This window comes from Danio aesculapii, chromosome 23 (genome assembly GCF_903798145.1).
Source record: "Danio aesculapii chromosome 23, fDanAes4.1, whole genome shotgun sequence".
Taxonomy (NCBI): domain Eukaryota; kingdom Metazoa; phylum Chordata; class Actinopteri; order Cypriniformes; family Danionidae; genus Danio; species Danio aesculapii.
In genome coordinates, this window is record NC_079457.1 from 12144593 (window position 1) to 12171499 (window position 26907).

At 34.8% G+C, this 26907-nt stretch overlaps 1 protein-coding gene across 3 annotated transcripts in view; it reads right to left on the minus strand.

The window, feature by feature from the left end:
• The window catches only part of rarga (retinoic acid receptor gamma a), a 121440-nt gene that overhangs the window by 62926 nt on the left and 31607 nt on the right, over nt 1-26907 (minus strand). For all 3 annotated transcript variants that reach the window (XM_056448870.1, XM_056448868.1, XM_056448869.1), the window contains exon 2: nt 24856-25140. In XM_056448870.1, the coding sequence (XP_056304845.1) occupies nt 24856-25024 (169 nt within the window). In that variant the 5' untranslated portion in view covers nt 25025-25140. The remainder of the gene's footprint in view (nt 1-24855; nt 25141-26907) is intronic.

Here is a 26907-nt window from a genome sequence, read left to right on the forward strand (position 1 = left end):
TAATTAAAGCGAGTACAAAATCAGCACTGTTTCATCATAATGCTCTGCGAATAATAAATCACACAACATATTAAAGTGTCTTTGGCGTTTTTGACGTTTTTATAAAACTAAACCGGAAATTGAGGCTGTGTGGTGTCATGAGCATGAAGACAAAGGACACAGTCCATGACACAAGTTTTAATAGGATAAGAGATAAGTAAGAAATTACTTATTTCTCTCGACATTTTTCTAATAATTTGTGATAATGTAAGTATATATGTCAGCAAAATATACAATACTGTTCTAGTGTTTATTATATCATTTAATGAAAAAAGCTTACACATTTAACTATATATTAATTTTAGTTTAATTATATTAGTGATGCAGGACAACGACTCACTGCACGATGAAGCCTATAGAATAAAGTACATGTGCCTAAAATCCAAAATATGTATGTGTTTTGGTTTTGTTGCATATTTGTAAGCGATATCACTGGAGCAATGGGCACAATATCATACATATTTGTCAGTGAAAAGCACGTCAAAAGGTGATTTTGATTACATACAGCAGTTCAGCAAATAACAAGTTAAAATTCTGTAGTTTTTTGACAAATATTGTCTGACTTTGATCTGTTAAAGCCACGGCAGAACTGTTTTACAATTATAATGGTGTTTCACTTCTTAATGAATTTGCATTTTGAATGAATCTGATGAACCAGTGATTCATTGGCCCACTCCTATTAAGAGCTGTTTACTTCATTAAATGAATCAGTATTTTGAATGAACTGAATGAATGATTCAATAACTTTCTTTTAAGACATTTGCTGCCATCTACTCTTATTTAGATGTAGATTTACTTCCTTGAAATTCTGTCTTTGCTTTTTCACCTTTATGTAATTTAAAAACCTGTATGAATTTCTTTCTTTTGCGGAACATAGAAGATATTTTGAACAACGCTGATAACCAAAATGTTTTGAAGCTGCATTTATCAGTCTGTAAATATAAATAAAAAGCAATAATTCAGATGTGACTTCTGAAAAAATAAGTTGTTCAAATTAACTTTTTATTTATTTATTTATTTATTTATTTATTTATTTATTTATTTATTTCTAAAGCTTCTTTTAATGTCTACATTTTATAATGTATTTTATAACAGTAATTACTTTCAATTTTCTTTGGGGGGTAATTTGTCAGCCAAATTTGATATGCGATGAATTCATTGCATATTAAGAGATAGTTGAGGCGTAGTAGGTGACTTTTAGCGGATATGTTTTCCTCTGTAGAACATTATAGAAGACTTTTAGCCTTATCTGGGGTCTTTGCTGATACATATAATGTTATTCTACATCTTGGATGACTTGAGGGACAGCAAATTAACAGCATTTGTTTTTCATTTTGTTTGAACTGTCCCTTTAAATATAGATATTCATAGAATACAGATTATGCCAAAGCATATGTCCAGTAAACAAACAAGAAAATGACAGAATTAATAATCAGAAAGTTCTTTAATTATAAAACGAACACAATTTCAGCTGTAAAGCAGCTCTAAATAGACAATAGTGTCATTATGCAGCTCAATTTAGTGATTCAGTTGGTTCACTGAAAGCATCATTAAGCTCATGAAAGTTCATAGAGTTCATTATGAAGCAAACTCAATTCAACTATAAAGCAGAAGATAATGGTGTCATAATTCAGCACAGTTTAGCTAAGGTTTTATTCTCATCCGTTCAGTGTCAGTTCTGTCACACAGATAATATTAAGAGTCTTTTGAACTGCAATTAAAATTCTAAATATCTTCTTTTGTACTTCACGGATGAAATTAAATCAAACAGGTTTGAAGGGTGAGTAAATGATGATAGATTATTGATTTCTGGATGAACTAGCTCTTTAAATGAAACATAATTATGACTCCTGAGCAAGCTCTGAGCAGGAAAATTTCCCCCGGGGCCTGAAATGTTTATAGGAAGGATTGATTGAGCATGCATAGCTGATTCTGCTCTTTTTTTTCTTCTTTACATCTGCGGACCATGTTGTACAGTTCAGGAAGTTTGTGCAGATTGTAAGCAACAGAGAGTCATGTGTTTCTGTGTGTGTGGATGTGTCCAGACAGATTGCTGGTGATGACAGAGACACAGAACACCGCTTCATTTCAGCTCCGTCTGCACACACACGCCTCAGATTACCACAACTAGTCCTTGTAGCTCCCTCAGGGAACAGTCAGATGTTGACACACATACGCATACCAGTCAAACACACTTTTTGAGTCATGAAATACACACCTTCGGCACACAAGACACACTTTGCGATGCTCAATCACAAGAGCATATGCTACGCAAAAGAATGCATGTTTCAACACACTGAGGCATCCCAGAATTCCCAGTATATGAGCCTCAACATCCGTGTCTTTAGACAAATAATATTAAATGTATTACTAATTAAAGATAAATATAAAAATGATTTGATTTAATAAATGATTTAAATGAAATAATAGCTTATATATTTATATATACAGTTGAAGTGAGATTTATTAGCCTTATATTGTTTAAGGAGGCTAATAATATTGACCTTAAAATAGTTGTAAAAAAATGTAACTGCTTTTATTCTAGCTGAAAGTCTTTCTCCAGAAGAAAAAATATTATAGGAAATACTGTGAAAAATTCCTTGCTCCTTTCTTTTTGGAAAATATTTGCAAAAGAAAAAATAATTTAATAATTTTGGCTAATTATTTAACTAATATATATCAAATATATATATATATATATATATATATATATATATATATATATATATATATATATATATATATATATATATATATATATATATATATATATATATATATATATATATATATATATATATATATATATACATACATATAGCTAACAAATAACAATAAAAGCATAGTTTCATTTTTCAAATTAATTCATTCTTTTCTCATTCATTCATTTGTAATTTTGTAAAATATTTGTAACATTTATTGCTTGGGGCGTCACGGTAGCGCAGTGGGTAGCACGATCGCCTCACAGCAAAAAGGTTGCTGGTTCGAGTCCCGCCTGGGTCAGTTGGTATATCTGTGTGGAAAAGAGCATCTGCTGCGTAAAACATATGCTGGATAAGTTGGCGGTTCATTCTGCTGTGGCGACACCCTGATTAATAAAGGCACTATAAGCTGAAAAGAAAATGAATGAATGAATATTTATTGTTTGTAATAATAGCCATTATAATTATTAGATAAATATTATTTCCATTTTTTGTTTAAAGTTTTGGTTTAAAATTATTGAACTGAATTATTTTTAATAAAATATATGTATTCCTTAAAAACGAAAGATATAAAAGTGTATAAACAAACAAACAAATAAATAAATATCACACAAATGTTCTTCTGGAAAACACAATGTCTGATTGATTAGTTGAATTAGACAGCTATCATACATAAGAGATTCCATAAATTATTAATTATCTTTCTTTTTAATGCAGGATTTGAAATGTTTGAAATGTGTATAATAATATATATAATATATACATACATACATACATACACATACACACACACACTACCGGTCATCAAAAGTTTGGGGTAGGTATGATTTTTAAATGTTTTAAAATAAGCTTATCCTGCTCACCAAAGCTGCATTTATTTAATCAAAAATACAGAACAAAAAGTAAAATAGTGAAATGTTATTGCACTGTAAAAAACCTGTTCAAAATTGTTAAATTATAATTTAATTTAATCATTTATTCCAGTGATTTTAATGATGAAATTTTAGCTTCATTACTCCAGTCTTCAGAGTCACATGATTCTTCAGAAATCAGTCTATTAATTATTACTATCATTATTATTTTTTATTGTTATTATTATTATTTATGGTAAGAGTAATAAAAGCAATAATGACTGGAGTAATAATTTAATTTGAAACTTCATACGATAAGAAAGCAGTTATTTAAAATTCGAATAAATATTCAACAATTAAATTTTTTTTATTTTAAATGTGGATTTTGGATGAAGAGAATAATTTTCTTAAAAAAACAAATTTTTTATAATAAACATAATATATATTTATTACATATTACATTTTACTTTACATTTTTACTAGTATTATTTTTATCATCAGCAAGACAGCCTCAGTATATGAAAAGCCCATCTCAACACCAGCGCTCGGACATTCATCACGGCGTCCACCTCGAGCAACACCGTACACATGTTCAGCTCTGAGGAGACGTGTAATCTTATCCTGACATCTTACTCGTACACACAATACATCTCCCCGAGAGTCTGGAAGTGTCACTTGAAGCCCAGACCAAGGGGGAAAATAGAGCTAGAAGACAGACTGTTCCAGTCCTCGCTCGGCCTCCTCGTGTTCTGCACCGCACAAAAAAAAAGAAACAGTAAAACTTTTCACAAACTTATCAAACTTGGCCATCTCTCAAACAAGCCTTCGCTCTGTCTCTGTGCCTCTCTCTCTCTCTCTCTCACCCCCCACCGTTTCTTTCTCTCTCTTGGCATGCCAGTGTTCTTGCTTCTTTAGTATTCTCATGACTTTTAACATGAGGTATTCAAAACTGGAAAGCACATGTTTTGTAGTTATGATCTTGTCTGGCAAATAGTTACCCGATCCTCCTATTGAATTTGAAGCCACACCCTTTCAACCGAGTCTCCTCCCCTCATCCACTTGAAAGCCCCGCCCATTTTTGGTAGCCATGGCAAAATCCTCATACTTGCATGCACCTAGTCCTGCCTGTTGCAATGGCTGAAGTTCCGCCCCCTCTCAACGCTTCTCTATTTATCTTCATCTGTCATCGTGCAGAAATGCACTCTTTACCTTTCAATACTCGCGCACACACTGCACCTCTGCTACAGTCTGGAACAGGGGGGGATCAAGGAAGGAAATCCACATAGGAGTGGAGGGGCAGAGGAGAGGAAAAGTAATCCGCCGGATTTTAGGGATAGAGTCAGTCGAGCTGAGACTCCATTTGTGAACAATTTGCAAAATTCCCAAACTGAGCCCTTAATGACCTGGCAGATCGAGGCCACTCCTGACTCTGTCTCCTTCTCGGACTGCGCTTACGCCAGCTCTTCTGAAAACAGACAAATGTGTGGGAGTCACTCGTGGCCACAATTATTAACAAAGACTTCATGAATTCCCTTTCTCACAAGGGCCTTGCACTGCATTGGTGATTACAGCAATGTAGACGGTGATACTAGGGAATACAAAGCAGAAGCAATGATGAACAACAAAGAACCGAAGACGTCTGTGTAAACAGTCTCTGTAAGAATGAAATCAGATGTTTACTTTCCTAATGCCAGCTACCAGTCTAGTTTGCACAATATTTGCTTGTAATGACCCTGCAAGTTTTATCAAACCATCAAAATAGGAGGAATATTTTGGAATATTAAAGACATTACAGGACAGGCTTTACTGCATTGTCCTGAACATTATATATATATATTACATACCTACAGTGCTCAACATAATTGAGTACACCCCATTTTGAAAATGAATATTTGTATCCATTTCTCAGTGAATATAGTAATGTATTTTGGTGCATTTAAACAAAACAGATTTATTAAACAGATATATTTATTAAAATAATATTTTATTCACCAAACATATTCAGAAATTAAAAGATAAAACAATTAAATTCAAGCAAAATATTGCAATAAAATGACAACCTACAATTTTTAAGTACTTGTTTTACATATAAATTTGGATGTACCAGTTTTTGGACTGTTTTCGTAAGTTATTTTATTAGATAAGCTCCAGATTTGGCATCAGTACTGACTAATCTAATGTATATGCACAAATATAATATTGTATAGCTTCCTATTAAAAATATGAATTTAAAAGATAGACTTGTGAGGGGTGTACTTATATATGCTGAGCACTGTATATCGAGTACTGTTCTACATCCATCAGATCACACTATTTGCGAATTTCTTTATAAATTCTTTTAATATAATTAAACCAATAGTGTTTTCAAAAGCACTGATTGACCCGTGCCCACTCCCTTCTCTAAACCCAACCGACAGTTTTAAAAAGCAATCCAGAAAAAAGCCCTTGCCTGATTTTTACCACGTTTTCAGATTTTATCACATTCTCACCATTATTTACTTATCATTTTTTTATTTTTTGTCTTTTTGTTTTTGTCTTACCTGCTTTCTGGAACCTTTCTTCATAGCGTTCATTCTAAAGACGTACTTCTGGCACTTCTCCAGAAATGTATATAGGGCTACATTTTCCGAATGTGCCTACAGTATGTTGAAAATTGAAATGTCAAGCCGGGAATTCTGGGAAAGAAAATGTATGGGTGTTTACTGTATATATTAAGGAAACTTACTGTTAAACTGGTTACAGATTTTTACTGTAGCATTTGCAGGTTGAAATCACAAATATTTTCTACAGTGTAGTAAAACTGGTCACTGGGTTTGTACCTTTTCAGAAGGTACATTATTGTACCTATCAGGTCCACATTTGAACCTTAAAGGTACAAATTAATACATAAAAAGTACAAATGTGTACCTCATGGTACCTTAAAAGGACAAAAATGTACTATTAAGGTACCTACAGTATGTGAACCTGTTATGGTAGTGGTAGTTGTCATGGGACGATAACCAGTTTTAAGGTTTACCGCGGTTTGGAAAAGTCAAGGTTTTAAAATCCCAAAAACTTTCTGTAATACCTTTTCTTAGGTATATGTAAAGGTTGTGTTAAATGTGGATTTTTTTTTAATCTGTTTTTGAAAGTAATGAAGAAAGCAGAAGTCAATGATTTATTTTATTTATTTCGCCTGACATTGTCACGATCACCAGCAATCCAGCCTGTGGAGATCGCTGGTAAACACACAGTATTGCATAGAACTACAAATCCGCCACTAAATGGACTACAAGATCCAGTCATGCACCACTTACACACCTGGCCTAGATCTCCATGATTGCAGACAGACACAGCTGAAGCTACTCATAGACTGATTACATGGACTATAAAGTGAGCACTCACACACACATCTGTGCTGAGTCTTGTTATCTGTTTCTGTGACATTACAATGCCTTTTCCTTGCCTTGTCGGTTTTAACCCTCACTTTGTTTTGTTTGTTTTATTGTTTATCCCTGTCTGCTTCCTGCCTTCTGACCACTCTCCTGTTATTTGGACTATGACTGTATATTCCTGTATATATCTGTTTGCACCTGTGTTGACCGTTGGTTGCCTGATTATTCTGCTAAATAAACCTGCGTTTGGATCCGCACCACTGTTGTCAGCATCAATTCACGTTACAGACATGTTTACTGCTTCAAATTACTGATGGGTTTGATGGGGGGGATTGCTGTTTTTTTAAATATTTTTTTTATCCAAGGTCATCATACCGTCATAAATCTATATTGGCCCATGCCTAAGCGGTAGTGTAGCTTTTGTTTTGTACCTTTATTTCTGAGAGTGTCATAATTTTACAAGCAAGAATCAATCTACAAACTTTCATAGGCACACTTTTAAACTGTTCGCACATCTGCAGTATAAAAAGCAAATAATACCTTGAAAATTCCTGTATTTAGCTAGTATTAGCTGGAAAACAAGACCAAAGGACTCTTTAATAATCATAGAATTTTATAAGAGTCAATAAAGGCTAGATTGGCAAGAAGATACGTGTAATATATGACTTTCTGCCTTCATGTCTTCAAAAGTGAGTGTCCGTCGTCTTTCAGGAGGGGAGTGATCCAACAAAATCATCAAATGCAAACTTGTATTCACTTCTGGCTCCATTCTGGCACAAAACGCCCACTGTTCATGATCCACTCAATTCCCACGGGATAAAATCACATCCCGGCTCACATTTTTTTCCACTTTGAGTGTTTTGCTTCAGTCGGAAAATATGCCATATTAAGAAAGTCAAATGTGTTGCGAATAACATTGGATGTGGACCATAATCCGTCATTTTTCATGGCATCAACTCTTCATTGTCTGTTTCCAGCCAAACTAGACTTAAAAAAAATCAAACAACGATCGGAAAATTCTCAATAAGAATAATAATCATCTAGCAGAACGTCTCAATCTCCGACTGTTTACAGTAGAAGAAAAGAGCTGATGGTGATGAGAGAATGAACGGAGAGGAACCTGGCAGGAAAGCAGAGGTGGAGATGAAAGATGCCGGAGTCTCTGAGGAAATGGAGAAGTGTTCAGACACATGCATCGCTCGCATTTTAATTTGATCCCTCTTGCGCATAGACTCGTGCCAGCTGCTGAGGAAAGCCAACACTTTGACGGGAAAATGTTTCTGTAAATAAATAATTAGACACAATGTAGCGCTTGTGCCTTGGCCTTTTAATGACACAGACACGTTATTTTCCACTTTTTCCAAACACATTTCTTCATCAATGATCCTTTATTCTACGTGTGATCACTTAGGGCTGCATGATTAGGACAAAACTCCTACTTGTTGGCTATTTCTCGTGACATTATAATCCCAATGATTCATTTACTGTCTGATATTAGTTTAATGATGATTACAGAACTAATATAATTTTCTCTAAAATGACTTATTTAAATTAGTGGATTCATTTAAAAACTAAAAGATTATTTTTTTAATCATTATTTAGTAGTTTCCTAATTCTACCCCTTAGCCTACCCCTCATTTTGTGCTTTCATGTGAAAGGGTAGGAGTGTCCTAATTCTCTTTAGCTTGAAGGCATAGGGCTAAAGTAAAGGGCTAGATAGCTTTGAATTCCTTCCCCTTCACACTCTGTTTCGAGGGCCAAGGAGAAGCGGTAGGGGTATAAAAAAAAATTGGTATTGGGCCAAAACCAAGGTCCTCTTAGGAGTGTATAAAATCAAAACAACAACAAATCAATGTGTAATGCCAGTAATGTGATAGTAAATTCTATTATTATTATTACTATTATTTAAAAATTTAGTAGTTTGTAAAGTTTTCTGTAACATATTCTGTAACATATTACTTTCATTATATATATATATATATATTTTTTTTTATTATTTACTATAATTTACTCAAGCTTTACCAGATATTGTGGTCCTTGGTGATTGATTAAAAGCAATTAAATTTCTAACAGCACTTTGAGAGTGATATAACAGAAACAGACATTTACAAACACAAAATTAATACCTGTAGCTCCTGATAATATTTTGAGGTCTTACGAAAAAAAACAAGCAAGAAACTAAGCATTATTTACAGAAGGTGTTCTCAACCGGTGGGCCTCTAGTGAGCCTCAGTGATCCTGCAAGTGGGCCGCGAGCTTAAAATGAACTCTCAATATAATACTATAATTTAATTATTTTATTAATATACTATTTTAAAATGATCAAATTAATGCACTTTCTCCTGTTCTCTCATTGATTACTTTAAACTCGGCACAAAAACAGCCTCATGATCATGTCAGGAACTAGTACACTAAGTCTGTTCATTCACAAACTATGTGTGAAGTGAAAGTCTCTCTTCATGTATTTTTGTGTAAACTATTTAATTATATTCGCATAGTCATCCAAATTAGTGTTTTATAATGGACGTGTGCCCACACTGGAAGATCTAGCGAGGTTCAATGGTGTTTCGGCCATAGAATATAAAATAACCTTGCATATGAGCTTCAGATGAGCTCTGGTGGAGCTCTTCACTGTTCCTGTCAGTGATCTCTCAATAACATCCAGCTGCAAACTCTAGATCGACACATTTCAACAGATTTAGGGTGTTTTACTGTATTCTTACATTTGTCTGTACATTTTTGATATATTTGATAGTAGATATTTAGTCAGTCCACTGGTCATTAGACTATTCAGAACTGTATGGAGCACAACCTTACAGTTTATTCATTTTGTTTGTTTGTTTGTTTCGTTAATACTCGACGGAAGAAAAGAGTATATAATAAAAACTGCTTAAACTATAATAAAACTGGTATTTATGCATAACACATGTTTGTCATTGTTAAAAAACCTGAAAAATAAAAGTGCCGTAATCATCACTTCACTAAGCACCGCAGCTGGAATCCTAATCTTGATTATTTTCTTTAGATTTATCATGCAGCCCTAAAAACGAGTGCTCGTCATATAATGTTTCAATCTCTCAGAGCTTTCAAATCACTCCGTCATACGCAAATACATCATCAGATATGGCTTCAATTATATAACCCAGAACAAAAGCACTATCACCCTGCAGTTGAGCTGTTTTACTGTGTGAAAGCATGCGACTGCACTGTTTCACTCCTGTGGGGGCAGCGAACAACAAAATGTTTGCCTTTCTCTCTTGATGACAAGCTGGAACAAGCATGCCGTTCTTTCTCATACAATACAAATGCCCCAGTCACAACAATAAAAAAGTCCAGCTTGCAAACCAAAAGGGAACTAATATCACTGATATGTGTGTGGAAAGCACAAGAGAGACAGCTGGGCTGAGCACAGCCCTAGCAGGAGTATTAGATTAGAGCCACACGGTCTCCGTCTGGTTCAAGGAAATGACCAAGCGGCATTTCAAAACATCCCTCTTGGCGGCTTGGAGCACAAGGCCTCCTTTCCCTGATTGGTAAAAGGTTTTCGGGAGCGTTTGGAGGGCTCAGTCGAGATGCTATCACATGGTAAGTGCTGGTAATGGGCTTCCAACTGTTTGTTTGAAGAACTCCGATAATGACAGGGATCAACTGATAGCGGCTTCTGCACGTAAGACTCCCACGCGGAGACTCGCACACAGTGACCGGCGCCCGGCCCCACGTGCACAGCTGCTTTACATATTCAACCGCTGAGCTTCGCAGATGGACATTTCACCAGCAAAAGCTGGAAGAAGAAGAGTGATACAAAAGGCTGGACCGGAAGCACTTATTGGTGCATGCAATAGAGCTATGCACGATAATGGAAAAAATTGACATTGCAATATTTAGTTTTTCTGCAACATATAGGTTGTTTTCAATCATGTGGTTCTGGTGATGCGCGAAATTCAGATGGAGGGCAGCAAGTAAAAACCTGAATGGGAGGCAGAGGAAAGTCTGTATTTTTTCGATGTATGCCATATATCAAATAAGATATAAATAGAAAATAACCACATATATTGGGCATGATCCTTATCTCATGAAGAGGGCCGAGTTTTCAGTATTCTGTAGCATTCATTACCAAAGAGTTGTACACATTATACACTTTACTATGTGGTTCAAAAACATGCAGTTGAAGTCAGAATTATTATTATTATAATTATAATTATTTAATTTTTTTTTTAATATTTCATAAATTATGTTTAACAGAGCAAGGAATTTTTTAAAAGTATGTTTGATAATATTTTTTCTTCTGATTCTTATGATTTCTTCTGAAAGTCTGATTTGCTTTATTTCGGCTAGAATAAAAGCCGTTTTACATTTTTTAAAAACCATTTTAAGGACAAAATTATTAGCCCCTTTAAGCTATATATATTTTTTTGATAGTCTACAGAACAAACCATCAATATACAATAACTTGCCTAATTACCCTAACCTGCCTAGTTAACCTAATTAACCCAGTTAAGCCTTTAAAAGTCACTTTAATCTGTATAGAAGTGTCTTGAAAAATATCTAGTCAAATATTATTTACTGTCATCATGGCAAATATAAAATAAATCAGTTATTAGAAATGAGTTATTAAAACTATTATGTTTAAAAATGTGTTGAAAAAAATCTTCTCTCTGTTAAAAAGAAATTAGGGGAAAAAATAAACAGGGGGGCTAATAATTTTGGGGGGCTAATAATTCTGACTTCAACTGTATTTATTATTTTAAATTACTATATTTTTTCCCCCCAAGCAGAAATCTTACAGACATCACGAAATAACAGATGAAAGCATGCAAAAGCGTGGACACATAATCTACATCATTATTTATAAATTTTTGTAAGGAGAAAAAGTGCTCCATAATAATAACCATCAAGTTTTGTTGCAAGGGTTGCATTTCTTTTTTGTTCAGAAGATGAATTTACCATCAACAAACATTTACCGCTGCTGTGATATAGATGCTAATGTTACGGTTGTTTATTCCAATAAAACTTAAGTAAAGAATTAATGCAAAACAAGATGGATATTTTATTACAGCGATTACATGGCAGGGTACATTATTTATATTCTCCTGGATTTTGTAGAAGTGTGGAGGTGTTTTCATCTGATTTGTTCACATAGCTAGGTCTGTATATAATATTTATTGATGCTGTCAAATGAATTATCGCGTTCAAAAAAATGTATGCACATGGATGTATTGAATGAATGTTTATTACAAGCGGCCTTTTCTTCTGTTTTTCAGCCAGTTTCTTGAACTTTCCCCCCTTTATGAGCAAAAACTTTTGGAAGTCTATAAAAGCTGTTCGCCATTTCTTATTTTTGGCCGATTTAAACAATTATAAACAACATAAACAGAAATATTTTGATGTTCTGATAGCGATTCCTATGTAGAAGAATCATTTCCTGCCCTCCATCTGAGTCTCGCGTGTCATCAATGACATCATGTGAAAACCTACAGTATATAGTGCGTAGTATAAATGAGTGCATGATATTGGAAAAATGTGTCAATGCGATCTTTTGTTTTTCTGCTATACATATTCCAATTTAAAAAACTGTTTCAGAAAGGTTTCACCACATAGCCTGAACAGCTCTACTTGGAAAGTAATCAATAATCTAGAAGTGAATCTTCCACTAAAAAATTTAAGTGAAATATACAGTGTTTAATGGTTTTCTGTGGAGTCTAACAGTATTCAGTAAATGAAACTGAAAAATCGAATGTAAAATAACACTATAACCAACCTTCTGTCTCAGGGCTTCTGGTACCCAGAATAGCTAAGTCAAGTAAAGGAGGTCAAGCCATCTCATTTATGGCTCCTAAACTCTGGAATAGCCTTCCTGATAACGTCCGAGGCTCAGACACACTCTCTCAGTTCAAAACTAGATTAAATACCTATCTTTTCAGTAAAGCATACACACAAACTCACGCAGGTGAGCTGGCTTGACAACCTGCAGGACACACTCTTCCTGTCTTAATACATCAGACATTGTGTCATCTCATATGCTTTACATGTTTGTTTATTTAACTGCTATTGTCATTTATAACACTACATTTTGGCATCTCGTTTATACACACTATGAACAGCAGCTACGCTAAGTATTTTCTTTACTCTCTATTTCCACCTGGGGATATTCATCCCGAGGCCCCTAGTGACTATGCAGCGCCATTGATGTGATCCAAGACCTGTGAAGAGATGATCCCAAGGCATCCATAATCCTGGACCAGGCTGTATCCCGAGCTGATGCTGAGCTGGTCATGGAGGAGTGGAGAGCATGAGACTGGTTGCTGAAAGACCACAGAGACAAACGAGTCCCCGCATTGATCTCGTGGACTAGCCTGACTACACACACCTGCAGGTTCCCCACAATGGACGTCCAGCTTCTCCAGCGCCTAGACTGCAGCTCCACACAGGAAGTTTGGCCAGAAGAATAATGGTCTTGCCCAACAGAGCCGAAATCCTCTCTAGGATTTTTTTCCCCCTTCACTTTGTCAATTGGTGAAGTTTGTTCCTCACCACTGTCGCCACTGGCTTGCTCAGATCGGGACTTGTGGAGCTGCGCTTCGGTGGATTTGCTCTTCAGTGTTTGGAGCAGTGAAATTTAAACCACACTCAACTAAACTAAACTGCACGTCAACTCAGAAATCTGGATTTAACTGGAAATATGTTAAGCTGATTTGACACAATCTACATTGTTAAAAGCGCTATATAAATAAACATGAATAATCCAGTACAATCAATCTTTAATAAAGTTACAAATGGCCCATATGCTTGTGCCTCAGACATTAAACACACTTGCAAATGGCAAACGTTCACTCCATTGTAGTTAAACTCTACAGTGACTTCACATGTCTCATGTGTTCTGAACTGTGGCTCTTGGTCAACTATAATCCCAATATTGCACATTCTGCAATGTGACTATTGCGTCTGCGGACATTGCGATATCAATGCTAAAACAATGTATTTTGCAGCCCTAGTACAGCCCTTTTGAAAATGAATATTTTAATCCATTTCTCAGTGAATATAGTAGACAATATACAGTTGAAGTCAGAATTATTAGCCCTGCTGTGAATTTTATTTTCCTTTTTAAATATTTCCCGAATGATGTTTGACAGAGCAAGGAATCTTTCACAGTATTTCCAATAGTATTTTCCCTTCTGGAGAAAGTCTTATTTGCTTTATATCGGCTAGAATAAAAGCAGTTTTTATTGTTTTTTTAAACCATTTTAAGGTCAATATTATTAGCCCCCTTAAGCAATATATTTTCGATTAGTTCTGCGCTAGTTCGATATTTGCGCTAGTTCTACAAGGAAGACATAATGTCATGTCACTCATCACAATCAGTTCCAACCAATAGCCAAGAGACACAAGGAAAATATAAGCTGTCCATTCATTTCATTCATTTGATTGCAGATAACGATGCGGACGTTCACCCACCATCCTCCCCACAACCACCAGGTTGGCCCTGTCCAAGGCGTTAAGCTCTGCCCCTGCCTTCATCCTCAGCAGCCATAGCTGGATCTACAAACTTTTAATTCAAGCTACGGACAGGGCCTCGCCAAAGAAATGTTATGTTTTGTTAAATCATGCTTTTTGTCAAGCCATACACATCAAATAAATGTAATTCAATATCATATTTATCTACCTGGCCTTTCTGTAGAAACATCATTATACAATGACTTGCCTAAATTAACTTGCATAATTAACCTAATTAACCTAGTTAAGCCTTGAAATTGCACTTTAAGCTGAATACTAGTGTCTTGAAAAATATCTAGTAAAATATTACAGTATTTACTGTCATCATGGCAAAGATAAAATAAATCAGTTATTAGAAATGAGTTATTATAAATATTATGTTTAGAAATGTGCTGCAAAAAAATCTGCTCTCCGTTAAACGGAAATTGGGTAAACAATATACGGGGGGGGGCTAATAATTCAGGAGGGCTAATAATTCTGACTTCAACTGTACATTGGTGCATTTAATCAAAACAGTTTTACTAAACAGTTGTAAGATTTTGGTCACCTTAACATTACCTAACATGGAAAGATACAGCACATTTAAATTCAAATGAGGTGTTCACTCATTCATTCATTCATTCATTTTCTTTTCGGCTTAGTCCCTTAATTAATCAGTGGTCGCCACAGTGGAATGAACCACCAATTTATCCAGCATATGTTTTTACGCAGCGGATGCCTATCCAGCTGCAACCTAACACTGGAAAACACCCATACACACTCAAACCGGAGCACCCAGAGGAAACCCACGCGAACACAAGGAGAAACTCCAGACAGAAATGCCAACTGACCCGGGGCGCGAACCAGCAACCTTCTTGTTGTGAGGCGTGCTACCCACTGCACCACAGTGACACCCTCAAATAAGGTGTTGCAAAAAAACAAATAAATAAATAAACAAACACAAACTACAATATTTCATATTTTAGATTTTTCCTCTTTATTATAATTGTATTTAATATTTTTTCCCAACATTAATTAGGGTGTTTCAATTCGTGTTTTAAGCTTATTGCATGATTTACATGTATCATCTTTTAGCTGCCAATGCTAAGGTACTTGCTCGGTTAATTTTAGTATATTTCACATTTATCTTAAACCATTATATAATCTCATTATTTTTAAATACACATTTATTACGTCTTAAAATAATTGACAATCGTACTTACGTATTTTATTCATTCATTCATTCATTCATTCATTTTTTTGTTCGGCTTAGTCTTAGTATTAATCTGAGGTCGCCACAGCAGAATGAACCGCCAACTTATCCAGCATATGTTTACGCAGCTGCAACCCATAACTGGGAGACACCCATATACACTCATTCACACTCATACACTGTGGACAATTTAGCCTAGCCAATTCACCTATAGTGCATTTCTTTGGACTGTGGGGGAAAACGGAGCACCTGGAAGAAGCCCATACGAACGCAGGAAGAACATGCAAACTTCACACAGAGAGGCTCGATCCAGCGACCTTCTTGCTGTGAGGCGACAGCACTACCTACTGCGCCACCGCATCGCCTCCAAAAGTAAGATTTAAATAAATAAAAATACAAATATTGGGACAGTGATCTTAAGATATTTTGTTAGATTAGCTCTAGTTTAGTCTTTCATATTGATTACAAATATATTATTGTATAGCATTTTACAAAAACAATTCATTAAAAAAAGATTTGTGAACCCTTCCTTTATACTAGGCACTATATAAGGTGATATGATGGCTTAAATGGCTCTATTTAAAAAGATTTCAGTGATTTCAATTGATTGTGATTTTTCTATAGGAGAACGAATAAAGCATTAAATATAATAAACAAACGACAAGCATAGACAAATACAATAGAGCAAAGATAAAAGTGAAATAAACAATGCTTTATCATTTTCTGGATTTTCGAACATTTTTCAGGTACAGCAATTGAACGATTACATGTAAAATAACACTATTGCTTAAATAATTAAATAAAATTCATCTTTATTAAAGTTACAATTGGTACAACTTCTTATTTTTGGATGCATTAAACTCTCCTGAAACACTCACAGGCCTTTAAAACACATGCAAATGATAAACTTTATCTCTATTATGGTTAAACTTTACAATGACTCGTGTGTTTTGAACTGTGACTTCTGCTTTACTACAATAACGTCTTAACATTTCAATGTTATAATTGCAGATTTGCACATTGTGAAATCGATGCTGAAACGGTATATTGTGCAGCCCTATGCCATGTATTTTCAAAAGTGAGTAGTCAGTGCGTTCCAGCACGACTAGACACCTAATTAATCTTAAGGAAGACCTGTATAATTAGGCTGGTTTCACCTGACACCAAGCGGATACCTGACACTGACCCTTATGAACTGCACACACTGTTATTAGCATGACAAAATGCTGACAAGAACAATTGACAGTTTTGTAAGTTTTGCAACACAGTGCAGTGAAATGAAATAATAAAACTGGCAGCCTCAGCAGAAGTGTATGTGGCAGCTTTATTATTTTTGCATATAATAAATGTATAATATAAAAGTTTTTCAGTGCAATCCGGTGAAATGTAACGGAATGCAATAAAATAAAAAGCTGCTTCAGGGTTTTGCTGTGTGGCCCAGTTTTAGTGTTTTATTATATTTCCGTTTTTAAAGCTTGCAATAGACTGTAAAATAAAATAAAATAAAATAAAATTAAATTAAACTAAAAATTAAATTAAAATAAATTAAATTAAAAATTGGCACATTTTTGGCAAATATTTTATTAGATTTATTTTATTTTTTTTAGCATTTGCAATGCAGATTTGTTTGCCATTGTAATGCTATGTTATGCAATAAAACTGTAACATGTATAAAGTGTGTAAAGCTGTCAGATTAGTTATAAAATAAAATAATTGCTGCTGCTGCACATGTTTTGCTGAGTTTTTATTTTATTTATTTTCTTATTTTGCACATTTTTTTATATTATAGTTGCAAATGACCACTAATCAGAATCAAGACATGTTTTTTTTCTTTACATTATAAGTCAGTTTTATTTGTTATAAAATTAAAAAATTTTATTAAATAAAATAAAAAAATAAAATGTATAAATAAATGAAATTTATAAATAAATTAAAATAATTAATTAAATAAATAAAATAAAATGCACATTTTAGCCGAGTTTTAATTTGATTTATTTACCATATTTTTGTAATTGCATTTTTAAGTCTTGCAAAAGACTGCTAAACAAAATCAAAACAATTTTTACATTTATTTCTTTATATTATATTTGTATTTTTAAGATTTGCAATGGACTGTAAAATAAAATAAAATAAAATAAAATAAAATAAAATAAAATAAAATAAAATAAAATAAAATAAAATAAAATAAAATAAAATAAAATAAAATAAAATAAAATAAAATAAAATAAAATAAAATAAAATAAAATAAAATTAAATTAAATTAAATAATTACTGCTGCTGCTGCACATTGTTTGCTGAGTTTTTTTTTTGACAAAATCAAAAAAATTCTTTACATTATATTTGCATTTTTAAGATTCAATTAAATAAAATGAAATAATTTTTGGCTTACTAAACTGGCTTGTTCACTTGTAGAGAATGCAGGTTGATATATAAAGTTACATGATGAAATAATTCAGAATGTAACCCCAAGATACTGTGGTCCAAAACCGCCGCTGGTTAAACACTTCCCTCACATTCATCACAGAGTTCCTACAATAAATATAAATTAAAATTGAGAGGTGTCAAATAAAAATCCCTTTCAACAACAAAAAAAGAGAGAAATAAATAATAGTGTCAGCTGTCAAAAACGAGTATTTCTAAGAGTTCTGTGCCAAGTGCACATCTCTGGAAGCTGCTTGAACCTGTCAGTAAATCTGCTTGAACACACCTATCGGAAAGTTGTCCAAAGCATGACTGTGTTTCTCTGGGAAATTATACACACCAGTCCAGGGAAAAATGCAGGACTAACAACGCAGACGCACTCAAACACAGGGCCTTCAGTATGTTGGGCCTTTATGAGCTGGGAATTTTTGCAGTCTAGCCGACAGACCGCTTTGACAACAATGAAGAGGCCTGTTAAACCAACTCCTGCAAAAAAAGCAAAAACAGCACAGGCCGATTGCTGGTGCGCCTTTGTTTCCCCTCGTCTCAGAGCCAGGGATGAGAATGGCCCAGTAAAACAACTTGTGACATGCCTGTCTAAAAAGAATGTCAAACGGCGTCCCCGTAAGCAAATTAGGGCCTCTGTGGGCTCGACTCTCACCCAATTCTTGGCATTGCTGAGGGCCCGATGGGCTTTTGGATATGCATCCAGCCAGAATAAAACACAAATTGTTTCCAGTTTAAAAGTCAATGTGAATTCGTTTTTTGGAACTAATCAATTCATCAGTTTCAGGAGAAGAAAAAAATAGGGTGGGACTTTATTCAGCTATTAAAAGTGACTGTTAGATAGTTCTGGAACAAATTAGGAGATACAGTTATACATGGATTTCCATTAATAAAAGTATGTTTAAGCAAATATTTATTTTTTCAAGATTTAAATTTTTTTCTGATAATTAAAAATACTAAAAAAAGTGTCTTCAAAATTACAAATAAGCAGATCATCAATTAAGAGCCAATCAATTACAGAAAATGACAATATGTTTATATAAAATATTAAAGGGGTGGTCCAGAGTGTATTTTTAATGCTTGGTTGTGTTTATAAGATGCAAGGCAATGTGTGCCTACAAAAGAAAATCACATTATTTTTTCATAAATCTTACTTTGATTATATACAGCTACTCAGCTAACATGAAAACGACTGCCATATTTCCAAGTTCCTCCGAAAGACCCACCCTGATTGGTCAGTTAACATAATGTGCTGTGATTCGCTGATTGGCTCCATGTCACCAGAAAGCTTCTCTGCTATAATATTACAGCGCATCTGGCCACGCCCCTTTGCTAAACGTGGTGTATGCTCATAACCTGAAGGGTTAATGACATCATTAACCCGGATGTATTTTTTTGTAGTCCCCAAACTTCATTCGCTGTAGGCTTTGCTAAGCTAACTCAGTAAAAGCCAATGTCTCCCTTTGCATTGAACTTTGAACGTCCTACATTCAGAGATGCTGTTTATGTTCACACAGCTACATTACAAATGAACTGAAGTTTAAACTTGTGCATAAATAACAATGTTTGCAAAGCTATATTTTCAGTGTCTCTTTCTGCTCCCCACACTTTCCTGTCAATACTCTCTACTGTTTTATCGATTAAAGGTAAAAACCCGGAAAAAATACTATTATTAAAAAAATAATAAAAGAAGGTACTGTACAGTGCATATTTCTGACTGTTTGTATTAAAGGACAAAATTGTTTTACAAATAATATATAAATGTAAATATATTTATACATTTTCATACAAGAATAGTTGTGCTGTGAAGTAAAATATATAATTGTATATGGAAAGTATCATCAATGCACTGTGATGCACAGATACATCGAATTGAACCGAATCTATGGCATTAAATACATAACTGAACCATGAGACCAGTGTAGGTTCACACCTCTACTTAATAATATATTTTTTAAGCAACAAGTAATGCATTACATAAAAAAATTGAGTAATAATATTTTTGTGATTATTTCAGTTAATTTGCTTTTAAAGAAATCGATAGCAAAATGAAAATAAACAGTCACATTGAATCAAACACTCGATGAGAGAATGCACTCCCTGCGGGAACAGAAAGAAATGAAGGTGGCAGGCCAGAGCCTTACATTTCTGTGATTGAAGTATTTTCATTATCTTGAACGCATCGAAGAAAGGAACAAGAGGATTGTCTCATTGAACAGTGATTTTACTTCACTGATAACAAAAATTACAAAAGTAGCAAACACATTGCTTTAAACTTTCAACAATCTGTACATTCAGCATGTATAGCTCTGGGGTCAGGAGGGTCAGGATGTTCTCAGAGGATAACCTTATCTTACGTTTTTTTTTTGTGTGTGTGTGTGTTTTTTAAAGGTAAATGGAGGTGTAGGTTATAGTGCATTGCTAATTGCAGAGCTTATCTAATAAAAAAAAAGAAGAAGAAACCCTGCAAAATCTGAAAGACATCAAGCCTCAGCCATGCAGGTAAGAAAAAGTAACTTAAAAGTAACGTAACGGATTACTTAAAATTAAAAGTAGCTAAGTGACACAAGTAGTTCCTTTAGGTTGAGTAACTCAATGTTGTAATGCATTACTTTCAAAAGTAACTTTCCACAACACTGATTTAACACATTTTATGCACAATCAAACGAAGACTTGACTTTGATGATATCAAAACTAATAATAGATATTTACATTAGCTGTTGCCTATATGGAATGCGTCAATAGAGCCACCATTTTAGTACAGGGCAGCGCTCCTTTGAAATAAATCTGGGAGGTGTAGGTGGAATACCGGCCATTCCATGATCTGGAATATTCCCGGTGGTCAGTATGCAAATATTTGTTTTTAAATTACAAAAATTATAATTGTACATTACTTTTCTACATTGAAGGATAAGTGGCAGCATGGGCATTGCCGACTAAGAGCATGTGTTTGTGAGCATGAAAATATATTATCCTCCCTCCCTATTAAATTTGATCTAATTCGTGTCCTGAAACACACCCCCTCTCCTGCTTTCACTTCTAATTCTAACAGTGGGAGCGATTCGTTTGTGAATGAATCCCCGTTATGAACGACCCGTTCACTTAGCCGACAAAAGTTTCTGGCATCACAGCATCTTGTTGTCATATTTCATTTAGATTGTTTGCTGATTTTATTCAACAAAACTAGCATAAGCCTAGTATTTAGTGCAAGTTGGTGCTACTTTGCCTTATAGTCAGTGCAGTAAGCAGTGTTGTGGAGTAACTAGTTACATATAACAGTGTTACGTAATTTAATTACAAAATAAAAGTAACAGTAATTCATTACAGTTACATGGAAAAGAATGTGTAATTAAATTACAGTTACTTATGAAAATGTTAAAGATTACAAATGGGGTTATATCTAAAAATTTTCTTTAAAAATCTGGGACATGTTGAATAGTATTAATCTGTTGCTTTGCCTGTTTTTGATAAGCACGATGCCTTCTGCTAAGGCCATTTATTAAATGCGCTGCTATTCTGATGCTTTTGATTGGTTTTCCGGTTTGAATTTGCGGCGTACCTCCTCTTTGTCGCTGAAAGCATTAGGCCACTACAATCAGTCTGAGAGCTGCCTCCATTTACTTTTATAAAGTAACTAAAAAGGTACACTACTTATTACATTTTAAACAGGGTAATTTATAATCTGTAATCTATTACATTTCCAAAGTAACCTCACCAACACTGGCAGTAAGTGACTGTATGTATAGTATCATCAATTGTCAAGCACAAAAGTTTGTAACATACAAAAACGTAAAAAATGAATATTTTCAATGAAATGTGATGCCTTTGTGCTTTGTTTTCTTTGTGTGCTCACTACTACACCCGTACACAGCGCTAAAGTCCTGCATTATCACATTGGCTTTAGTCTTGACTAGTGACTAGTGATTGACTTTTGTCCTGGGAGCACTGTACAAATGTGGCAGTGCTATTGACGCATGCTCCGAGTCCATATGAGACATCTATATCTATGAAAACTAATGCTAATCAACATCTGCCTCATCAACCTCCAATAATAATTACCATCAAATATTCAAACATTATTAAAAAATATTTTCCGAGACGTTTTCACACAGGTAATTGCTATTCAACCCGTCTGCATACGCCAGGCGGAAAAAAAAATGTTCCTCGTTTTCATGACCAGGAGACAGAGGCAGCTTGTTTATTGTGTATCTATCTGTGTGTTTTCGCAGCAGGGTGTGTTCATGGATTCCAGCGCACCAGGATTTCATCTCCAGGTGCTCCATCAGCCCTCCCTCGCGCTCTCCTTCTCCCTCTCCTGGTGAACACCTACTGGATTAGATGGGCAGCTGTGAAGGGGAGGGGGGGTGTACTGATTGACATCTAAAAGACTGGAGTGTTGTTCAGACTTGCAGAGGAGTGAAAGAGGCACAGCAGGAGAAGGCGAGTAGTGTGTGTGTGTGTGTGTGCGTGTGTGTGTGTGTTTTGAGGAGGGGGGGAATGCATAGACTTCTGCTTTGTTGTTGCCATCCAAACCCATCACAGATTCTCCCCTCAGGACTCGAGATGAGATTTCAGATGTCTGTGGTTTGTGTTTTCCCCTAAGCTACTGTCTAAACAAGAAAAATCCACAGACTGCTCACATTCTTGCAACACAGTCTGGATCTGAAGAGTCAGTGAGTGTACTACACCTCAGCTAAGAAAAAAAACCTGAATATCTTTTGTTGGAAAACTCTGACAGCTGGTTTGAGAAAGCTGCTATTTTTCTGGAATGTAATAAAATGCAAAAAGCTGACGTATTAAGCTGAGCAAAAGTATTTATGCAGGATGAAATATGTGTTAAATGGCTCTTTTCTTCTCTCTATGGTCTCAGCCATGTGTTGTTTCTCTGTCCTCACTCATACACACTGATCTCCTGAGGTAAGATGTAAAACAGCGCCCCCTGTGACACTAGATGTAAAATGCTGGACAGTTTCTCTTGAAAATGCCTCTTTGTTTCTCTGGGGAATAAAACTAGCAAACTAGCAAAAACTTGTAAGATTCAGGAACATTGCATTTGTCGTTTTCAACCTGCAGCCAAACAATCTACAAGTAAATGTATTCTACACATGTCATGAATAATTCACACACTGCAAGCAAAATGTGCAGCATCCATGCAAAGCATACTGCACATATCCCATAATCCTACAGTTCTAGTCTGATGATTGCAATGAAAGCAACATCCCTCTTAAATCTCTTTATACAGCTATGGGAAAATGTTAACAAGCCACTTGAAATTTCTCAGGTTGTCTGGATTTTTAGGTTTGGGTTTGAGTAAAATGATAATGTTTGTATACTGCGAGAGGTCTGAGCGATAAGACCAAAATCTCACATCTTGATGTATATATATATATATACTGGGGGTCTAATAATTAATTAATTATCTTAATTAATTATTTACCTAATAGATAATTAATGAATTACCTAATAATTAATTTTGACTTCAACAGTAAAAATGGCAATGGTGAGTACCGTACCTCTCAGTGGAAACGGGCCATAAAGCACACTTGGCAATAAAACCAATTCTGATTCTGATTTTGGAGCATGAAACTGCTCATCCAAATGATGGAAAATTATTACCATTAAAACTATATTTTGCGACAACGGAGTTTGACACAAAATAAACTATAGAGCATAATATGAAATGATAGACTTTTATTTCATCCATATGTTATATTATAATATTGGCAGAATAACAAATGTTTTATTTGTTTACTAATAAATTACTGTTAGAAAAATTGTAATATGAAAATTAGCAGAAAGTTAGCAGACTAACAAATGCTATATTAATTTACTTTTAAATTACTATTAAAACACTTGTATTGTCTGGTCTAAAAAAATCAATACAGTGCTCAATATATACGAGTACACCCCATTTTGAAAATGAATATTTTTATCCATTTCTTAGTGAATCTAGGCAATATATATTGGTGCATTTGAACAAAACAGATTTATTAACCAGACATATTTATTAAAATAATATTTTAGTAACAAAACATATTCAAAAATGGAAAGATAATACAATTAAATAAAAAAATTACAAACTACAAAATTTCAGCAAAATTTATTTATTTATTTTTTTGTTTCTCTTGATTTTTACTATTTTTGAATATTTTGTTTAATATTTTTCCCAAACATATAAATTTGGGCTACTAATTTTTAAGATATTTTGTTAGGTTAGACCACATCTGGCTTCAGTACTGGCTAAACTAATATATATATATGTACAAAAATAATGTTGTATAGCTTCCTATAGAAAATATTCATTTAAATTAGAGATTTGTGGGGGGTGTACTCGTACTGTATATGCTGATCACTGTACGTCTGGAAACTTGTTATTTAAATGACAATACAGTAATGTGTTGAGCAGAACACATTTATTATGTTATTCTGTAAACTACTAATGACATTTCTCCAAATATTGAAATAAAAATGTAGTCAATTAGAGCCTTTTTTTGCAGTTAAGTTATCAGATCTTTATAGAATAAAACACCTCAACACACTAACCCATACCTAATATATTCAGAAAATCCAGAGACAGAATTTTTGAGTAGTCTCTTTTTCCCCACTGCAGTAGGTAATACAAGATGCTATTTAAAATATTTATTGATTCATAATGTATTCTGTTGCATACGTAATAGAATCATAGCAGTAGTCGCATTTATAAGAACATTACTCCATTATTCCACCTAGAACATAGTTGGACCTTAATTAAAGGAATGTAAAAAAGGTTGAATACTCACAGAGCGCTGCCATTTCTTTGGGAAGGTCCGCCCCAAACCGCCCAAACAGGTTGCTATTGGCCAGCAGGTCGAAAGGGGAGTGGCTCCTCATGGAATTGAAGGCAAAGGGGTAGACAGCAGGTGGGAAGCCGGTCATGTGACCCACCTGCCGTTCCCGATTGGTTGCCATGGTGACAGTTGGTTGCCAAAGGCTGGTCGGGCCAGTTGTGTGCTTCAACAGCCTGTGTCACAATGTTGGCAAACTTCACCAGTCTGCGTCACGGCTCCGTGTTCACTCGTATGTGCCTGCAGGAGGAAATATATATATGATAAGTTAAGCATTTGTGGAATTATAAATTGTAAAACAGTTCAGCGAGTCCAAACTCTTCCACCACATTTACTTACTTTCATTTCAGTGCAAACAAGAATGACTTCAGTACTAACTCAAATAATATTTTGTGAAACAGATTACCTCAAAGGAAGGATTTGTTCATGAAGGCCCCTTTTAGACATATTTTCATCAACATAGTCACACAAGTGGAGGACACCTAATGGAGTTTTAACATTTTGTGGATGTCCACATTTGATGACTTCCAGAGTTAGTCAAAAATCTTATGAAGAAGCCACACGAGATTAAAGCGATAGTTCACCCAAAATGAAAAGTCTGTCATCATTTATTAACCCTTCATTTGTTCCAAACCGGTTTGACCTTATTTTTTGTTGTTGAACACAAACAAAGTTACATTGAAGAAAGCTAATAGACTGTAACCATTGACTTTTAAAGCATAGCATTTGTTTTTTCTACTGTGGAAGTCAATGCCTTTAAGCCTTCGTCAAAATATCTTCCTACGTGCATAACAGAATAAGAAAACTTACAAAAGGTTTGAAACCACTTGAGGGGTTAGTAAATGTTGGGTGGATTTTCAATTTTGCATGAATTATCTCTTTAATTACAGGTGAAACGTTGCCTCTTAGGGCGACTAGGTGGCTTAGTGATTAGCTCTGTTGCTTAACAGCAAGAAGGTAGCTGGTTCAAGTCCCGGCTGGGCCAGTAGGCAGTTCTGTGTGGAGTTTGCATGTTCTCCCCGTGTTGGTGTGGGTTTTCTCCGGGTGCTCCGGTTTCTCCCGCAGTCCAAAGAGATGCGCTGAATTGAATACACTAAATTTGCCGTAGTGTTTGAGTGTGAATGAGTGAATATGCGTGTTTCCCAATACTGTGTTGCGACTGGAAGGGCATCCGCTGTGTAAAACATACTGAAGGAAAATGAATGAATGAATTAAGTTACCTCAAATTAATCAATTTCACAGATTTGCGGGCCATGTTTCTTGCACAAAACTATCAGAAGGTTTCAGAAATAAATAAAACATTACTTAAACTACACTTTTCTCTTTCGTTTGTATTTTTTTGAAGCTGACATTTCCAGTTTATATGTTGCTACTGCTTAAAATATTAGAAGAAGGCATGCCGCTGAATATTTGGCAGCTGAAAAAATTATTAAAAACAATGCTATCAAAAACTATATGTTGTGCCGAAGCAAGGAGCAGTGTTCAGCACACTGGTTTCCCTCTCCCTCTAGCCATAATCACCGTGTGGTGTGAAGCGGCTTTCGAACTGAACACAGAAAGCGCTGCGCAATGAAATCCATTAAATTCTAATGTTTTGTGCCACATAGGGGCAGCAGCAGCACCCTCAATTAGCTTGTGTACATATGGTGGTCAAAGTTTCAAATACCTCAATATTCTGCTCTGTGGATATTCTGCTCATGTATCCGTATACATATCTATGTATGTACCTCATACGGTCATCAAAAAAGTAAAGTACACTCAAACAATGCATTGACAGGATATTTCTATGTAGTATACTTGTTCCTGCAGCTAATAGTGTGTCTGTGCTATTATGCGAACACTGGTAAAATTATGCCTTTCAACTCATTCACAGACAATAAAATTTTGCTTTCAATACAATATAGTTATTTTCCACTCATGTGGTATGAGAGTGTGTGAGAATGAAAGAGTGTATGAGTGTTTCCCACCACTGGGGTTTCAAGAGTATCAGTGCTGGGTTGTGGCTGG